The sequence below is a fragment of the Pteropus alecto genome, unplaced genomic scaffold (assembly GCF_000325575.1).
Source record: "Pteropus alecto unplaced genomic scaffold, ASM32557v1 scaffold106, whole genome shotgun sequence".
NCBI classification, from domain to species: Eukaryota; Metazoa; Chordata; class Mammalia; order Chiroptera; family Pteropodidae; genus Pteropus; species Pteropus alecto.
In genome coordinates, this window is record NW_006442103.1 from 15918509 (window position 1) to 15939252 (window position 20744).

General features: G+C 42.1%; 1 protein-coding gene across 1 annotated transcript in view; it reads right to left on the bottom strand.

Moving 5' to 3' along the window:
- SPAG17 (sperm associated antigen 17) overlaps nt 1–20744 on the bottom strand; it is a 152140-nt gene that overhangs the window by 18404 nt on the left and 112992 nt on the right. The window contains exons 28-38 of the mRNA XM_006919822.1: nt 19075–19234; nt 14760–14977; nt 10402–10546; nt 9058–9212; nt 6805–6993; nt 5494–5639; nt 5259–5389; nt 3468–3595; nt 1538–1720; nt 503–616; nt 1 (exon numbers count right to left, since the gene is read on the bottom strand). The exon at nt 1 is cut by the window's left edge and continues 57 nt beyond it. Of these exons, the coding sequence (XP_006919884.1) occupies nt 1; nt 503–616; nt 1538–1720; nt 3468–3595; nt 5259–5389; nt 5494–5639; nt 6805–6993; nt 9058–9212; nt 10402–10546; nt 14760–14977; nt 19075–19234 (1570 nt within the window). The remainder of the gene's footprint in view (nt 2–502; nt 617–1537; nt 1721–3467; nt 3596–5258; nt 5390–5493; nt 5640–6804; nt 6994–9057; nt 9213–10401; nt 10547–14759; nt 14978–19074; nt 19235–20744) is intronic.

Here is a 20744-nt window from a genome sequence, read left to right on the forward strand (position 1 = left end):
ACTGAAATGAATAGATTCCTTAATGAATTCACTTTGTTTAGAAGCATTCTTTATGGGCTCAACTTGATATTTTATGAAAATTACTCTAAGATGAATTATTTTTAATGACCATACAAAACTTATGTGATTTTTCAGTCATTCCTTTCACTTAACAAATTTCTAAAAATGGAAATCATTTTAAGTTGTAGAAATCCCTTTTTATTCCTCCTTCCTGTTTCATTCGTTATTCATGCAACATTTCGGGGAAGGTCAATTTCTCTGAAGACAATAAAACCTTTTATTTAAAAGGCTTCAGTTATTCATGATTTAAGAAAGAGCTTAAAAGCATTTGGAAAATTCAATATGTAAGGAATCAGATTTCCACAGAAATAAGAAACTATATGGAAGAGAAAATGCTTCATAGATGTGGCAGAAACAGCTATTGCTTGTAAAATTTTGTCTTGCGGCATCTAATATTGAAACCATAGTAAAAACGTGGGCACATAAAGCTCTTCTTTCTCACCATAACCAGCTTGAGCAGGTCTGCGGCATTGCCCCTCTCCTCCTCGGTTCTGGAATCTTTGACTGTCATTTCCTGCAGCTCATCTTCTTTCTTTAGAATATGGTTTATATAATCCTAAATCAGCAGAATAAGGTAAATTAAGAAAAACCAGAAATAAGGTAGAGAGAGACACCAATATAATCAACAGCAACTTGAAATATTATAAAAAGATTAAGAGTATTTAGGTTCACAATGCTCAACGACCAGTGAGTCACTGGTCAAGCCACCTGGAAAGCCTTTTCTTTAATATGTTAGTAAACAAAGACCTGAACAATTGAGAAGCAAAGCTTTAAGGGCCATGGGTTATTAGAACTGTACGAGGACTTCAGAGAGGCCCAGCTTCTAATCTATGCTCCAGTGTCCTCACCAATAAAATGGACAGAGTTGGGCTAGATGATTTCCAGAATCCTTTGCGGGGACAGTCTTTGTAATTCTATGAATGTAAGTTGCTTAGTCCATGCCTTTGCTTCCACTTTTTCCATAAACATTTGATCTATTTCCATAAATAATGGTCCCCTGCTCTACTCCAGATGCTGGATATATAACAATAATCAAAACACATATGATCTCTCTTCTGAGACAGTTAACGAACTAGATGGAGAGATAGATATGCTTATACAATTAACTATATGTTTACAAATTCTTAGGCCGTTTATAAAACCAAACAATCCTTTTCTTCCACAGACAATATCTGATTAATATGCAGCTCTATCTTTTTCCAGCGGTCACTAGGCTTGTTCTCCATAAAATGAGCCGAGGGGGAATCCATAGAGCAACCACATAGAAAGTTACTCACCTTCTCAATGTGTTTGGGGCCTCAACACTTCCTACGCCTCCTGGGAATCATTACGTATTTTCTACCTCTCAGCGTCCTACCCTCTAGGAGGCCGACATTCAGGCGTTGCATTAATTACATGATTTCAGGCTCCTTAGGAAACCGAATGGAAGGCTTGCCCGTTCCTGATTTCTGGGGTCAGGTTACCTGGATTCCATTACCTTCAGGGAAATCTGCAGCTTCAGTTTCACGTCCTTCTTCATGACCTCGTGCTGGACGAACTGGCGCATCTGCAGCACATCGGGGCAGTTGAGAACAGGAGCCGGGGGATTCACTAGCTGTCTGATGCCAGTCAAAAGGCCCTTCCAATTCTGAGTGCCAAACGGAGGTCCTGGAGTTTTTTTCTGTTGACGAAACAACGCAAAACAACCACCAATGAAATAAAAATGTTTTAACGTTAGACTTTTTTTTAACTGAGTACTTACTGTGTTTATACTACACTAGGAACCACTTGGAGGGGAATGGAAAGGTGAAAAAAAATGATTCCTGCTCTCGAAAAAATTCAGACATAAGAAAATTTGGTAACAGAGCTGGGCAAGCTTTCCTTTTCATATGTGTTACCAATAATCTGGATATTTTAAAAACTCGTTGCATGAGGTCCCACTGTATAGCATTTAGGGGAGTGCTAAGCAATACTGTGTCGTGATAAGGCAGCTGCAGCCCAGCTTGGGACAAGTGCATGTGGCTATTCTTTAATACCCACAGGTAGCCAAAGACATTGGGAATTAAACAGTATTTGACTCTCTTGTTCCCTGTTCATTTTGACCTAGAGATTCTTTGAGAGAGAAATCAACCGTAGATTTGGGTGGTCTTTGAGCTCATTCTAGATGAAGCATGCCTCCAGAATCTCCCCAGGATCTCTTGAGCAGAAATCTTTGCCTTAGATTGACTCACATCTCAGTGTTAACCTTGTAATTGATTTTCAGGCGTGGTATGATTTGATGCCCTAGTGTGTCTGATGTGCGTCATTTTAAATTGCTATTCAGTGTCCAATGCCTGGTCAGTGATAATCACTCAGGGTCCTGCCTGGGCTGGGCCACTCCCACTGGACATAGAAGGTCAACAGCTATAGGAGCTGCAGAAGAAGAGAATGAACTTCCTTCATGAATCTCAGATGTGGCATATTATTTGTCATAACGTAGGACTTTCAACTTGGATACAGCTAGTGATTCATTAGGTGTGGCCTTTTCATTTTTTAGATAAGAAAGTAGAGGTCCAGTGTGACTTGTCTCAAATCTCACACTAATAACTGGTCAAGCCAGGATGAGAATTCAGATCATCTCCATTCACCATGTCACTCATAATCACCAAATTACAATACAGGACCAGGCGGTCTTTGCTATCTTAAGGGTTCGTTATTTGTGCCCCTGCTGTTACAAGACTGTGCAGGGAAGCAAAGATCATCACAACTCAAAGCACAGGTTCCTCTCTGTGATCGTGTTTTCAATGTCTCCACTGATTTAATAATTTTACTCCTGACAATATCCTCAACACGCTACATAAATTGCCTGCAAAATTAAAGGGCAAATCTTGCAAGATGCAGGACTTCCTGGTTCTTGCTCGAAAAAATTTCTTTCATTCTTTAAAAAACTGTAGGTGGCGCTTCTCTAACCTGACCTAAGTACATTTACCTTTTAAGGTGCAAATCCATGTGTATAATCCTTCACATTATTCTTATATATTCCCTTTGTGCATTAATGAATTAAGAAAAAAGGGAGAGTGAAAGACCTAAAATTGTGTATTAAAAACTAACAAATAAGGAAGGAGAGAAGGAAAGATTTCTGTGATGCATAATATCAGTAATTCTGTGATTGGAGAGGTATAATGTGGGTTACTCAGAGTGAATATTTTCATATTAGAGGAAGATGTTCAAGCCTGCAATACAGGATAAAAGAAGAAATAAAGCAGATTAGTTAGTCAGGCATATCTAAAATCTGCAAATGTTAAAATCTTTAAATATAAAACTCCTTAAGCCCATTAACAATTTACACGAGAATAAAAATACACGAATATGTGGGAAAAGACCTGAGCTGCGGTGCATTAGCGGACGGGTATGCAAATATGGTGACTTTTTCGCAGGAAAATTCATACCTCGATGGAGGGAAATGTCTCCCATGACCTTGACTGGAGATTGTGAGGAATAATTGTATCTAATTCTTTCTTCATTAGCCATGGTGATGCTTCGTGAAAAGGGCGAAGGACGGTGATGCTGAGGGCACCTAGTTCAGAGAGAGTTTTCACAGGGTCACTTCTCCATTAAAAGTATTCTGAAAAATTCAGGAGATATTCACTATATTCAACAAACACTTTTGGATAAGTGAGACACAGCGATTATGCTTAAGGGTCTTACGACCAAACACAAAAGATTGTAACACCTAGAGACTGGGCTTAGATCACGTGGAAGTATTCGGTGACACCTCATTGTCATTCGAAAACCACCTCCCGTCAGGCCAGGTCCACCAGGAGACATTTCTTGAGCTCAGGCATTTCTTCCCTCCCCACTGCCCCTACCTGAGAGCGCTGCCTCAGAGGGCAATGACGAGCGGGTCTGCCCACGTGGGCCAGGGGGACTGATTCTGTTAGACCCTGATCTATGCTCTTCTTCGACTTCGCATTACTCATAGGATGAAACTGAGCCCTTAACACTCTCCAGTCCCTGCCTCAACTTTGCACCATTTTCCCTTCCGTGTTTCGGCTACGTGGGCCCTTTTCACTCGTTCTTCAGTGTTTTATGCTTCCTGGTTTGTGTTCTCTCCTCCTACTCTAGTTACTCCTACTTGCCGCCAGCTCTCAACTCCAGTGTCTTCACGGAAACGTTCTGGACTATGTCCGTTTCGGCTGTTAGAGGCTCTCACAGAACCACCTTCCTTTCCTTCGTAGGCCTGCTCCCAATCTATAATCAGTTATCCGTGTGACTATACAGTTACTGCCTATCTCTCTCATTAAACTCTAAGCTCTGTGACAGCAGGGTCCATGCTGTCTTAGCTCATGTCCCTAACTCCCAGCCAGGGTGTGGCGCATGGTAGGCTGTCAAATGGATGCTAGTTAGATGACTGACTAACAAAGCACTTTGAATTCTTATTCTTACATCGTCCACACAGGCACTGCGCAACCGGTTGGGGCATGCGCTCTTCACATTCACAGACAGATAGGAAAGTTGACTACATCGTGCACATGTGCACGGATACACTTAGATATCAGTGCACAGGCCTATTCATAAACGAGCACGAAATGTATCCTAGCAACTGGAGAAAAGATGACACACACGCGCACAGATAAACTAGAGACAGCACACTAGTTTGGTACACAGATAATATGCAAGTTTATATCTATGTTTAAATACACAAATGGTTCTTACTGATGATTCTTAATGCAATATGGGTCTCTAGCCTTTAGTCACATATTTCTTTGAAATCGATGCAAATGATATAAATGACCAATGACTCTATCATATAACTTATCCTATATTTCAGGTGGGCTTTCTAACTCATACATCAAATGTAATTTCTCTTATTTTATTAAATTCATCAAGACAATGCCTTCAACATGACAAAAAATAAACTTACGGGAGACAGCTCACTTTTCTTTGCTTTGTTCCCTACCAAGATGAAAAGAAGAGGAGCCTAGGTACACACCTAAACACAGAAACAAATCTGCTTGTAGGTAGGAGAAGGACTCGCCCACCAGTCACATAGGCTGATGTTCAGATAAAGCTTGGTACGAATATAAAAAACCGTAAAGAGGTTGACATGGCCAAGTGGAAAGTAGAGTTGAAAAGTGAGCAAAGGGAAACAAAGGAGAGATGACCCGGAGGTGAACTGGATAAAGAGGGTGAGAGTTGGTGGGGGACACAGTGAGCCCCCGAGAGTTCGGGTTCTGTACCTGGCTGCTCCTGCACTGGCTCCTGAAGAACGACAGCTGTTGATTCTCCATATGCCAAGGAGAGGAATTCCTCTATGTCACTGTCACGAAGAAGTTCCACTCCCGATCCATCCGCATAGATAACAAAAAATCTACACCAAGAAACAAAAATCTAATTATTTGGAATAGTCAGTTAACATCCTCCTTGCACTTGGAATTAAAAATAAAGGTCCTGGTATTATTTTTATCATATTACCTGGGGACATGTTCACCATAGATTTGTAGATGATTCTTATGAAGGTGAGTCGATGATAAACTGTCATAGCCTTCAGGTTCTGTATTTAAATCATCTTCCGAATTGTCTTCAGGTAGCAGAGTTGACGTGCTACCATCAGCCATGACCTAAGGGACAAAGAAAGTAAATGCCATGAAGCTTACATTCCTGCCGATCGCATTTGAGAAAGCAAGTGACGTTTTGGTATTCTTAGAAAACCAGGGATGTTTATTTGCAAAGTATTGCTCACGAAGTACAGAAAGGTGAAAACCCCCAGACCACACGTGCACTGTGAAAACACACCAGAAAACAAAGAGGAACACACTGAGGAGGGTGACTGGGATGGCAGGGCACTCCAACCCTCATCTTCTGAAGACGAGTTCAGGGAACAGGGCGTTTAAACATGGAGAAAAGGCTACTCATGTGATAGCTGTCTTGAAATATTTAAAAAAAATGACAGCATGGAAATGGTTTATATTCTGCGATTCCAAGTGCAGAATTAGGACCCATGGATAAATTACACGGGAAAGCAGATTTAGCGTCACTAGGAGAGGAAACGTTTTCGCCATCACTAATGCCTAGATACGGCCGGGGTCCCTCCAGGAAGGAGTGTGGTTCAGGCCGAAGGACCACTGACGGGGTGGCCACGAGGAGCAGCAACGCCCTGCAGGGTGCTTGGCCTGTGTGGCCCACGTGTTTCAACCTAGAGGGCTTTGGGCTTTCAATTGCAATTCATCGTAAATTGAAATTTATTAGCAGCCTGAACTCACACTGAGAAGACTCTCATTTATTTAGTACAGAAAAAAGCAGCTGGATCAAGACTTGCCTGCCCACCCAACAAAGTTGGTATGGTTCCAAATCTGAAAAATTACTTTACCACTCACTAGCTGACACATGAAATCCTACTGTCGGTTGAGGAGTGAAAAATACATACAAGCGCCCAGAGGAGGGGCTGGTAAACCCTTTTCTGTCAAGGGCCAGACAGTAAATATTTTAGGGTTTGTGGGCCATACAGTCTCTGTTGCAACTACTTAACTCTGCCATTGTATGCAAAGGCAGCCATAGACAATGTGTAAGCCAAGGCACTCTGATGCTAATGTTCCAATGAAACGTTACATAATAACACTGAAATTTGAATTTCTCATAATTTTTGTGTCATAAAATAGTCTTCTCCTTTTGATTTTTTTCCCAATCTTTTAACAATGTAAAAGCCATGTTAGCTGTTGGGCCTGTGTAAACAAGTGAAATCAACAAAGCCCTAGCCCCTCTCTTCGTGCTAACGATGCGCTTTACCTGAAAGATGTTTCCCTCGGGATCCAGGACCTCGCAGATCACCTCCGAGGTGTGCTTCATGATGTAGCGGCTCGCTCGCAGCTGCTCGCGTTCTTGGGAGGGCTGGTAGACGTCGCTGCTCGATTCGTGGCAGTAGATGGCCGAGCAATCCCTATCGATGTGAAGGCAGCCTGTGTTCGGAGGTAACACCTGGAAGGGTGACAGAAAGAGAGGAATTGTTAAAAATCTCTTGTTTGAATTTGAGGGATTTTGAAAATCATTTGGGGCAAAAAAATTATCCATAGATCCCAGCCACCAACTTTTCCTTCAGGGAGAAAACCCGAGAGAGGGCTTAGGGTTTGGGAAGGGCTACCTGATCGGAGCCCAACTAAATAATAGGGGATAATCTCTCCTATATCCTTATATTTTATCCACTCACTTTAATAATCTCTTCTAAGGAACTGTTTTGTGCCTTCTTATTTCAGATATTTAATATAAAAGAATAAAAACATATTTTAACTGAAGTAAACACATTTGGCCTAGACTATTCAAAAAGTCTGCAATTTTTTCTTGGACAAGAATCATCCCCAAGAGGGTCAGAAGCTGTTGGACAAATGCTTTTAGAAGCTTTTATTTGTCCTCATTCCTATGCTGGCATGCCCACTTGTGACACATTATAATCGCAGAGAACAACAATTGCTATACCTACCTTCCCTCTGATGTTTTGATTACTCTTTCTGGCACTACCAAGGCGCAGCAGTGGCCGACACCAAGCCCTGCCTGTCTCTCTTACACACTGCCGAAAATCCAGTCTCGCTCATCATAGTGCCCGTGATCATCACGGTGCCAGGGCCAGTGAGCAGAGGATGGGCAGAAGGTATTTTTGAATAACACATTTCAGTTCTATAAAACTTTAGAACTACAAGTCATTGGTAAACTTATTGTGAGAGTATTTGTTTGTTTCAGTTGGGAACTAAGGAGCGACCAACCTTCTAGTCCTTTCTTGGGCTGTGTTTCGGGACACTGGGCAAACCTGGAAGGAACAAGTGGCTACACAACAATGGCAGACACTGAGCATCTCCAAGTTGGATTTCTTTGCTGTTCACGTCTTTTCCTTCAGTGGGAACTTTCGCTGGTGCTGAAATTCCTCGGCCCTGCTAGCTGTAATCATTAGAGCCGGGGGCTATGCTAAAAACAAGGTAAAGGCCGGCCTCATCACAGAATCTTAGGAGATTCCCGTGACTCCTGGTGCGGCACATGGTACTGGAATGCGGCCGTGGCCAATCTTCCTGAACATGGACATTGCGATTGCTGCGGAAGACAAAGAGCAGCACCGTCTCCTCCTGCCGCGATGGTTCAGTCACTGCTCACTTTCAGCACCTTCCTGGCCCCCTGGCAATCCACACTGGGTGAGGAGCGAGTAGGACAACGTTATCAGGACGGGAGGGATAAAGCGGCTTCAGCAGCCCTTGTGGTAACAACTGTTTGTCACTGAGGCCTCTGTCCACCGTCTTCCGGCCTGGCGCTCTCGGTGTCCTGCGACATCGTATGCTTTCCTAGCACTCGTGCCCCTTGTCCAGCAAGTGGAAGGTGAAGGCAAATCCTTGTGAGACTAGCGGGTCTGCAGGCCGACAGCAGGTGGGGTGTTGAACAACATCGTATGGTTTCCTAGCACTTGTGCCCCTTGTCCAGCAAGTGGAAGATGAAGGCAAATCCTGCGAGACTAACGGGTCTGCAGGCCGACAGCAGGTGGGGTGTTGAACGGGGAAACGCAGGGAGATAGTGGGGCTGCCGACGGGGTTCTCCCCGGCCCTCCGAGCACGAGGCTTTGCTGCAGCGGGGCAGCTGCCCTCCCGGGACCACACGGACCTGCGAGTCCGTGGGGAGATTAGGTGGAGCGGGGATGGACTGCAGTGGGCAGGACGGGAGAGGTGGCAGGAGGTGGAGCTGGTCCGGTAGGCACAGGCTGGCTCACCTGACTGCACCGAGCAGCCGTTGTGCCCACCACCGACCACGTAAAGGCTCCCACCAAATACATTCTAGTTTATAACCTTGACCCGAAAACACCAAAGCACTGTTAAGACAAGCAGAACAATGAACAATGTTTATTCTTCCTGGATGGATTGTGAAAGGAGACTAAAGAGTCTCAGGTCAGACGAGACGAGAGAGCTAGGCCGTCCACGTGGCAGGAGTGTTCACTGCCCCAGAGGGGAGGGTGTCCTTAGCCGAATGGACTCCCATCTTTGGCACACCTCACTTTCTCCCCACACCTACCTGGTATGTTCCCTGCGGCTTTGCAATAACAGACGTCCCATCCCCAAACGTAGCACAGCAGCTACTGTCCTCGCAGTTGGTGATGACAGTGGCGTAGTGCGAGTTTTCTACGCGCATGCACTTCACCTGCCTGGTGACCGTCCGCAGATCTTCGGCTGCAAGCAAACGCGAGGTGAGCAGATGCGCACACAGGCAACGTGCTCACCTGCCGACCGCGCTCCTCCTGGCCGCCTGGCCCAGGAGCGAGACCGGGGCGGGAGCGCGGTCCGCTCCCTGTCAACGCGGAGAACTCCTCCAGAGTAACTCTTCTGGCTTACTTTGGTGTCCTGTTTTGTTCTCACTACTATTTTTATTTTGAGAAATTGAAAACATCCAGAAAAGCATAAAGTATAAATTAACTATTCATATACTCACCAACCAAAATTAATATTGTTCACATTTTGCCATATTTGCTTCAACACTTTTAATATGTATGTAAGAGGAAAATGACAGAAGGTTGAAGTTCACTTTCCTCTTTACCTCTGGATTTATTTTCTTCTCTTGCAACCCATTCGTATGCCTTTATATAAGTGCATATCAAAAACAAGGAACAATATTTCACGTGCTTTACGTTGGCATAAGTTATATATTACTCTGCAGCATTGCACACCTGCCTTTGTCACTTATCATTGACACTGTGACTACTGGACTGATGACTACCCCACTGAAAATTTAAAACGTTGTTTAGAATTGGCATCACTACGTCAGCTTATTTGCACCCATGGAAATGTCTTCCTTCTATTGATGTCATTGTTCCCCTTCCCTTTCTCACAAACAAGCCTCATCTTTATCTCCTAATCAGGACTCAATTTGGGTTCCTGCCTGAATCAGTGCTTTCTGAACAGATATATATATATATATATATATGTATATATATATATAGCAGGACTCAAAGGGAAAAAAATCCATAACAGACAAAAAAAATAGTGTATGAATTGAGTAAAATATAAGAAAAAGAGAACCTCTTAAGACAATTAAAAAAAAAAAACCTATCTCTCAAATAAGTGCTTTTTGCCTCTCACTTTGGCCTTTTATTTTTATGTTAACAGTGCTGAAAATGGAAAAGGCACTATTACTATCCATCAGCCACTAGAGCTCTTATCACTCCCGTGTCTGCCGAGGATAAAGATCATGATAAGGGGGCCTCCTGGGCCCTGCTTTGGACTGCATGAATATTCTTCTGTTGACTGAGTTCTTCGAAAAATTATTTTTCTTATGTGTATGTTCAAAAATCAGTGAGGTTCCTAGCTGTCTTTTCATAAAGACTTATAAAATATTGTCCTATACTAGAAAAATAAAACTTACATATTTCTTGATCATCTGGAGGAACTATATGATCTTCATAAACTTGATAAAAGGTTGTGATTCTGGTACCATCGGCGTGATCCACTATCCGAGTACCATCTCTCGTTTCAACAATGACCACTTTGTCCTCTCGAGTCGTCATAACCTGAACAGACAGGGGTAGAGGGCGGTCATTCCATCACGTGGTTAATGCCAAGCATGTTTACTTTTTACACTCCATCGAATACTATCAAAATCCTAGTGATTTATATCAGTGAAAGTTTTATCTCATCTACTTGGTCCGTTACAGTGATCCTGAGAGGCAGGCAATGATGTCCCCATTTTGTAGATGAGGAACTTTAGGCTTCCAGAAGAAACTTGCTTGAGGTCACCCAGCAAATGCCAGGGCCGGTGCCAGACTAAGGCTATTTCGACTTCAAAACTGATTGCTTCTTCCACTGTCGCATATTTGTGAGTAAAAGTTAACATCGGGACTGGCCTGACCCAGGTCTGCCTGGGAAAATGACCTCAGGTCTTGCTTCCTTAGACTCTAGAGGTTTCCGGTAAGCATGGCGCGCTGAGCCTCCCTTGCCTGTTTGCGAGTTGGTGTGCAGGCCTCAGCCTGACATCAGAACAGAACGTGAGGACTGGTGGGGAACAGAGATCGTGGCTTCTGCGTGTCAGACTGATCCGCACACTCACATGCTCCTGTCTGTGGCTGTCACGTATGCCTGTGTGGGGCTGAGGGTAACAGGAGCTGTGCCTGTGGGTCGCTGCTGGGCCTCCCAGTGGGGCCAGGCTGCTGCAGCGCGCTGACCTCCGGTCCTGCACCCTTCCCTGAAGCCAGGGAAATGCAGTTGTAGAGTAAAGCTGATCGTGTCCTGTTATCGTGACTGTCCATTTTAACCTGATCCAGTGGAGAGTATTACTGTACAAACTGGATAGAATATTTGAGAAAGAAAATAGCTGTTGTCACCCAAGACAGGAAGCCACAGTGTAGCCACTTTGTCAGCCCAGTGTCATCCAGGTCTATTCCAGCGCAACCCCACTGAACACAGGTTTATGGGGTGCTGACTATGTGCTGTGAACCATGACAGGTGCTGGGAGTTACAGACCAGACGAAGGATAGTCATTACAGAAGATGCTGAAAGAGCCATTTGAGGGACCACTGTCTGCCGTGAGCGTCCTGACGCGGTCTGGCTTCCCCTCTGAGGAAGCAATGCCTGAGCTTGGACTTAGTGTGTCAATGTAGGGATGCCACACAGGTGAAGGCGTGCTCGACACGAAGGCTCGCAGAGGGCAGCAGGGAGAGTGGTGGGAAAGGCTGGAAGGAGAGATACGGAACTGGGAAGGGCTTCGGGCCATGCTAAGGACTTTCGTCTTTATCCCAAGGAGGGCAAAGCAGTACTGAATGGTTTTAAGTTTGTAGACTAGAGTAGGAATCACAGAAAACATTCAGTTATCATGACAAATGCTTCAACTTAAAGAACAATCAGGCCCTTATATACAATAGCTAAACAGTTGACCAGCAAAGCTCTAAACCCATGTGTTTGTGTGTGTGTGTGTGTGTGTGTGTGTGCACGTGCGCACATGCACATTTGTAGATGCGGCAGACATGGAGACGCATGGCCCAGATCTCTCTCAAGAAAGGACTTCTTCCCCAGCAGCAGGGGACAGTCAGGAAACTGCCCGTTAGCTCTCAGCTCTTTCGGCGTCTGCCTTGGCCGCAGAGAGATGCTTTGCCTGACACATCGTTCCAAGTAGCTGCGTCCAGGGACCACTCTGAATCCTCCTACCAGACTTGGGACACTGGGGCAGGGGATACTGGCTCCTGAGCTCCTGCTGGTTGACCGAGGCTTTGCTGGGTCTGCGCCGAGCTCAGCTTCTGCCCATGCCCATTCGTGCTTCTTCCCCCTTCCTTTCACAGCCGGTGTCCCTAACAAATATCTTGCACCCCAAACTCCGCCTCAGTGTTTGCTTCTGGAGAGTTCAACCACCAACGATTGGGTTGCAAATTACAGAATACATATTTTAATCATCGAGTATTTTCTTACTTCTTACTGTCCTAACTGTAATGAACACAGTATTTCCCCAAGGGGTCCAGATGGATATGAGAGTAAGTTTGCTATTTTTTGACTCAGATGTTCTGTGGCTATTGGGAGCAGGGGATAATTACCTTCTTATCTCATTACGGTAGGCAGAAATCACTGTATTTAAGAGGGAAACGCATGCTGATCATTACTTTAGGTTCTTATCGTTGGCACTCTCAGCCAGGTGTGTATAACGAGAAATACTGCTGTAGAATGTAGTGGGTGAGACTTGGGCTGCTCGAGTTCAAATCCTGGCTCCACAGATGGCTGGGGGACTTAGGCAAGTTGCTTAACCTCTCTGTGCTCTGGTTTCCTCATCTGCAAAAGGAGCCAACACTCGTGTCCTCTCCAGGGATGTTACGTGCGGTAAATGAGATAAAGCCGGGAACGTGCTCAGCGCTTAGTTGGTCATCAAGTTAGCAATGATTAGTACTAGAACCTCATCAAGTATAGATATTTCCATATTATGGCTTAGACTTACACATTTCACAATGCCACATAACATCCACATTTTCTGGTCACACGAGAACGTTTCCTGAACACCTGACAGGGCTGGATCTGGTAGTAATCTTCCCGACTATTCCAGGTAATGGCTATTATCTCAACATTGTGATAAGGAAGCCCAGACGAGACGCTTGTCCGAAGCCACGCATCCAGTAAGGCGTGTGTCTGGGGCTCAGACCCAACAAGATCAGTGCCCGCTCCTCTAAACCTGACGCTTTGTGTCAGGTGTTGTGAAAAACACCCATCTTCAAGTTCGTTTCATAGGATCAGGTTAGTTTTTTGGCCCTTATTTGCATAGTTGGTAAAGCACTGGGATCTGGAATGCAATCTTGGGGTCCACGTTCTGACTACCACACGCTGTGTGATGTTGGAAAAATTATTTACCCTCTCTGATAAATAATAAATTTCTTAGCTACCTCATCTGTAAAATGGAAACAATAGTCTGCTGTGAGAATTAAATGACTTAGTATTTGGAAAGCATGAGAAAAGGGCCTGAACACAATGAGTGCTCAGTAAATATTATTATCATCGTTAGTCTTCTGTTAGGTGTCTGATGTTTAATTTATACTTGAATTCAGGCTCTCGGATGTTGGTTCGTGCCTCCACAATGGTGATACGTATTAATAAGGGAAATTGAGAGTTATTACCTAAGAAAACATTAATAAAAATTATAATAAGCCAAAGAATCGATACCAGGAGCTGAATTAAAGTGAGTTATCTGAAGTGACCAAAACGTCTTCATGAGATGATACCTATTTTGAGTCTTCCAGAAAAGATAAATAGCACACAAAGTCAGATATTATGAAATTATTTCAGAAACAGACTGAAGAAGAAGGGAAAACACGGTTGATCAGTCAATGTCATTCATCTCAACAGGAAGCAAACGTTTTGCTTCTGACCAGCAGCACGTGGCTGTAAACAAGGGCAGGAACCTGGGAAGTTCTTCATCTTGTTTAGATTCAGATGGTGCTGCAAAGTTCCTCAAAGATATCAGAGGACTAACTGGAAAATGCAAAGAGCCCAGTTTTCAGTCACCGACAATTGGTTCTAATCCTGGCTCCCACACTTCTGTACTCCTGACCACGTTATGTGACTTGCTGAGGCCCAATTTCCTCATCTGTGTAATATCATTGGCGTGAGGACTAATGAAATAATGTATGCAAAACCCCTAACCGGAAGCCTGGAATGTAGAAGGTGCTGTTGTTCATTTCAGGAATTTCACACCCTAAACAAAACCATTATTTTCTATACCACTCATCTGCTACTTATTTTTATGCTACAAATACAGTCTTTTTTACAGTTGCTCTGTGATGTCCTTGAGTTTTAATGTGAGCGTTTCTTTAAATATACTATAAGTTCTTTGAAGTCAAAGACTATGAATAAATTTCTATCATTCAACATCAGGTGCAAGCAAAGAAGCAGGTATAAGGCACAGGCACTCACTTCTAGAAAGTAAGACATATATACAAATGCATTCAACATTAGGAAATATATGACATCATTAATCATATATATCTTACAAGTGGTACAGAAAATTCATGACCTGTCTCTCATTTCAAAAATTAGTATTTCATGGTACACTATGCTGGTCAAATAAACCACACAATGCTTTTAGATTTGGGAGGAAGAGTCCATCCATTCATCCATCCATTCATCTATCCATCCACTACTTCCTACTTAAAAAATAGTTACTGAAAATTTATTCTTTGCCAGGCATCCTTCTATGTGTTGTTTCAGAATTCTAGCAATTTAGGAAGTTTTGCAATATGTAACAGTTTGCCATACCGTTCCACTGATGGGATCTTTGGCTTGAAAGGATAACAACGGTGCCAAGTCTGCTATTCTTTCTGATCCTTTGGTGCCGATCCGATTCCCTTCAGGTGTGGTTGTAAACCAGGTGCCTACGTGACCCTCCACAGGACTTACTGTTTGAACTATTTCTGGGGGAGGTTCATGGATTTCATTCTTATGTGGCACTGATAACTGATTTTTGTGACTCCTTCCTGCGGAAGTTCAAGTAAAATCAAACACAACGATATAACTATAATATCAATTATACAAATCATTCATTATTTTGATATAGTGTAAAGACATTGTGGTATAAAAATTCTAAGGTATATTCATTAATTATATTATTTCTCAAAGGGTAAGATATCAGGTAATGAATATCTTAATCTTGGCACTTGAACCTTGGCTGGATTCTCATCACCTCCCCTCCAAACATACATGTGGCATATATACAGTTCACTTTACGACACAATACCTGTTTTGGTCAATTTCTGTACACTTTCGAGTCTTCATTATAGTTCCCTGGATACCAGATTTTGGGTTCTGTGCAGTGGGTTTTAAAGCCTACCTTTTCCTCTCATATATCTGTCAAACTTCCAGACTCCTTTTACTAGATTTTTAACTTTTCGGTCTCCTGATTTTGTTATTTTTGTCAGGCATAGATAGGGAACATCTTTCTTCAGCCCTGAATCTGAAGAACCTTATCAATTAGGCATATCCTTGGCCTCTCACTAGGGGAGAAGATTTGTTCAGTTTAATCACTACATTGATAATCATTTGATAACAACTTCCCCACCCCATTCCTCCCTGCCACCATCCATACTGAACAGGAAGATACCCTCTTGGAACTCTGTGAATAATATCTCTAACCTTCTATCAGAATAGATTTACTCCATTTGTATAACTAATAGTGAGTAATCTATAGATGAGATTTACCAATGTTATCAAGACTCAATCTAAATAAACTCAGGCCTAGAAACAGATTGCAAGCAAAGATGACAAGAATCGTTAACCAGTAAAATCCTTCAGTTTCATACCACGAATTGCATATCAGGGCATGGATCTTAGCTGGCCTAAGATGCAGACTCAACTAATAGTGGGAACCAAAGAAGATACACATCAAGCTAAGCCTTTCCATTGCCTTCAGATAAATTTTGGACCTATTTATATTTCTAGAGCACTAAGAAAACAGAAAGCTACACCTGTAGAAAGATTTAGAATGAAGCTCAGAGAGCCAAAGTGGCAAAAATAATGAAAGAAAGGTTAAAGACCTCTAACATATGTTTAATTGGAATTTTAGAAGAGAAAGAAATGGATCAGAAATATTTGAAGAAATAATTATTGAGAACTTTTCAGAATCATTGAAAAATAATAATCTACAGACTCAAGAAGCACAATCTATTCTTACTTGTAAATAAAAAGAAATCCACTACTTATATCATATTGAAATTTTAATAAAAAAGAAAATATTTAAAAGGCAGGTTATCTTCAAAGCAACAACAATTAGACTCACAGCCAACTTTTCAACAGTGACATTGAAAGCAAGAAGAATATGGAGAATTATTATCAATGTACAGAGAGAAAATACCTGTCAATCTATAATTCTATACCCCGTGAAATTATCTTTCAAGAATGAGGACAACATAAAGATATTTTTCAGAAAATATCTGTTATACAATAAATACACTAAAACCTTAAGTTAAAAGATAAAAATTGGCAGGTAAGAACGTTTGAAAATCCACTCCTTCATAAAAACAGTGAGAACACTTGAAAAAAAATGAACAAATGTAACTTTTTCAGAACTCTGGAAATAAACCAAAGAATTGCAACAATCTGAAGAACAATTTAAGAAAAACAGCTGAATCTCAATAAGAAAAACTGCCTCGTGGTGTTATAACTTGCTCTATTCCCATCCTTCCTCCTCTCCCATCTGCAATTCCATAAAAAAAAAAAAGAAAATGATAGCCCTCAAATCACGTAGCTGTGAAAAACAACGCCAGAGCAGCTGCTGGAGGGAGCAGATGGGTCTGGAATTCTCCCGGAAAGCCCCGTTCTCAGAGAACTGTCATTGTTTGACTTGTCTGAAACTCCCTGGAAATCCCTACTCTGACTTGAGTCAGAACTCACTCACTGTCTTTTTCTGGGGACCTTGTTCAAACAATCAGTGGCAACTGTTTTCAATGTGGCTGCCTGAGGCAGCAATAATAGTTGGGGTGAGCAAGAGGCTGGCCAAAAAATTTTAAAGGGAAAACTAGAGCATGAGATGTCCACTGGGGGCTTTGAAACATTTTGACATTTGTGTGGGAATCTAGAAGCCACATGCACATGCAAGACTGTACTCATGCCCAGGAAGGACCTGAGAAACACCAAATCTCTCACCTCTAGCTGACCTTGAAACTGAGGCTAGGGTCTAAACCGTCAGAGTGATGAAGGTGTTCCCCAGTAAGCACACAAAGATCTTGGTAAAGGCTGGGAGACTCTTTGGTTTGAGGCATTTAGGGAAATCTCTGTCCAATCACTGTCTGACCACTAAGCTAACTGAGCAGAGATTTTGATGGCGACACAAAATAAAGGAAACAGACTATGGAATAAGTCCAGGAAAGTCTCGGAACAGCAATAACAGCAGCAATAACAAACCCTGGAGGTGGAGAAACAACTTCACACCCACTAGAATGGCTACAGACAGACGGTAACAGCGTTGGCAAGGGTGTGAAGAAGTTGGAAGCCTCATTCATTGCTGGCAAGAACGTAAAATAGTGCAGTTGCTTTGGACAACAGTTTGTCGGGTCCTCAAAATACTAAAGACAGAGTTACTCTATTACCCAGCAATTCCGCTCCTAGGCATCTACTCAGAGAAATGAAAATACATGTCCACACAAAAACTCATACGAAAGTGTTCATAGCAACTTTATCTGTAATTTCCAAAAAGTGGAAACAACTCAGATGTCCATCGATTTATGAATAGATAAGCAAAATGTGATATATCTGTATAATGGAGTACTATTCAACTGTAAAAACGAAGTATTGATACATGCGACAACAAAGATTAACCTTGAAAACATTTTGCCGAAAGAAGCCAGTCACGAAGGCTACATATTGTATGTTTCCATTATATTAAATGTCTAGAACATGTAAATGCACAGAAATAGTACTGTAGTGGTGCTGAGGCGCCAGGAGGTGGAATGAGGAGTGACTGCTGATGGGTACTGGCTTCTGGTAGGGGAGTGATGAAAATGTTACAAATTATGTAATGGAGGTGGTTGCACAACTCTGTGAAATACTAAAACTGTTTACTTTAATAGGTGAATATTATGGTCTGTTAATTATATCTTAATAAGGCTGGCATTAAAATATAACTCATGGAATGATGCTAACACAGTACACTGAAGTAAATTTATAGCCACAAATGCTTATATTAGGAAAGAAGAAAGCCTAAAAGTTAGTGAACCACTTTAGATAGACAAAAAAGAACAGCAAAAAAAACTGAAAAAAACTGTGAGAGACTTTCTGTTTCAGTCAGATAGGTAGCAGCAAGAGTTATGACTCTTCTCATTCTGTAAATCACTGAAGCAATAAGAACAACAGAAAACCCAGAAATTACAGTTGTAGAAAAACTAGGGAAACCCTCATACTCCAACTGAACTACCAAAAGCACAGCCAAAGAGGAGGCCTGCCGAGACGGACGTAGGAGAGCTGCTGGGATGGACGAGGTGCAGGTACATACATGTAGCTGCTCGCAGATCTCGGAACTTTTCAATAGTCACTCCTCTAAAAGGCCAGGATCCCATTCCAGAAGAAGCCTGTGCAGGCAGAACCCGAAATGACTAGAGCAGGACCCCGAACGATCCCCGATATAGAGAGACACCTCCCTGATATAGAGAAAGCTCTTGCGCTCACCCACTTCCTTTCCTGCTTTGTAAGTTACTATTTGAGGACCTCATGCCTGGAGCTGATGCGGCCTTCTTGCAACCCTGAGGAAAATATCAAGAGAACCACAGAGATGCCTGCTCGGAATCTTGACACTGATATGCTCACCAACCCTAAAACAGCAGCCCAGGCAGCAGAGCTGATGTGTGTAATGACCTGAGAAAATGTTCCTTGTTTCTTACTAAGAGAAAAAAAGCAATTCGCAAATCAGTATGTAATGCAGGGATCCCAATTAAAATTCATGTATGTATATATAAATATATACGAATCTATTCATAAAAGATGAGAACTATAAATGTTTGATAAATGATATCAAATATTTATTAAACATTAATTAAACACCTGAATTTATTATCCATTATAAATCGAAAGGCTTCATTATTACCTTTCTTTGTGATGACAGTCTCCGACGGTGCTGTTTCTGATTTTTGCTGAGAAACTGAGTCCATCATATCTGCACTATGAGGGCTTAGTGGCATTTCAGCAGGGGGACAAACAGGCCCTGAATTGCGACTACTGCTCACAGTGCCATCCGCAAAGAGAATCTGAAGGAAAAGCAAAAGTTCAGTGTTCTCAGAAGCAAGGAAGAGACTGGTTAACAACACGGTCTGTCAAACTGAAATAGGTGAAAAATAATCCAAAAAAAGCTATTTGCAGATTTCCAGGCTTGGTGTCACAGAATATATCATAGAAGGATAGATTCGGAGCTCAGAGAAAATAGCTCGATAAACCAGCACAACAGTACTTCCTTTTCTATTTGTCTTCAATTTGTTTTCTTTCTATTTCCTCTCTTTTATTAGATTGACTTGTTTTAGGTTTTTCTCTTTTTTTACTCTTCCCTTATATAACTGGGGAATTATCCACTGTTTCAATTTTTCTAAAGACTACCTTGAAAATTTTATCTCATATTTAAATATTTAGTTCCTATCAGTATCTATCTAGTATGCACAGTATTTAGAGGTGCTATGGATACATCATCTATCAGTATCAGTATTTATGGCCTCCCGATGAACATGACGAGCCCCACTGGCAGTGATGCTAATGAGAAGCCTAACGTCCGTCTGGTTCTTATTCTTTTATAGGCAACTGGTTTCTTCAGGATGCCTTTGGGATTGTTTATCTATGCAGTCCTAAAGTGGCACCAGGACATATCTAAATGATCTTCTAAAAATAATTAGTATCAATCCTGGTTGGCACTTGGTGGTCCTGTTTAAAGTATTTTTTTAGGCTCTGGGAAATTTTTCTATATTATTTCTTCAATTATTTTCCTCCTATTGTTCCCCCTTCACCGTTTTCTTCTGGAAATTCTATCACATAGATCCCTTTTCCATATCTCTTACCTTTTCTCTCCCTCACAATCCACCCCCTCCCCCAACAGTTTTTCACAATTGTTCTCTTAATAGCTAAGAACTCTTGATTTTTCTACATAGCAAGTTTTAAACATTGTTATCTTATGGACTGTGAACCTCTTAAGTCCCTGCTAATATTACTTTCACTCACTTTCGAGTTTTTCAGTTTAACTATGTACTCTTATTTTTAGGTGCTATTCCTTTAATTTATTGAGTTGTGTACTTTACTTTCACTGATAGGGCTGTTTTTGTCTCCAAGGCTGATGACTCCTGGGTGCCTGGTCTTAGTTCCCACTGAGGACCCCTTCTCACTTGCTGGTGCACGGTCAGTCACCAGGGGACCGACGGGGGTCCTTCCCCGCGATCACCGTGGAAGGAGGGAGCAGGGCCCGTGGCTTCTGCTTATTAAGGTTGCTGCTTCCCACTCTCCAGGTGGGGCGCTGCCCTGATTTCTAAGCCTAGAGCTCTATTGGTGAAACACCTGTGTTAGAACTCCCTTTTTTTTTTTTAATTTATTTATTTTTTTATTTTTTTAAATTTCGCTGCAACTTTTTAAAAATATGTTTTAAACTTTGCTCTTGTTTCTCCATTGGTCCGATCCCACCTGACTTGCATTTTCTAGGAATCCTCCCAATCCTCTGACACATTTTGTTGTTCTCCAATACTGTTATGAATTTACTATTTAAAAGTATTTTTCTATTATTTT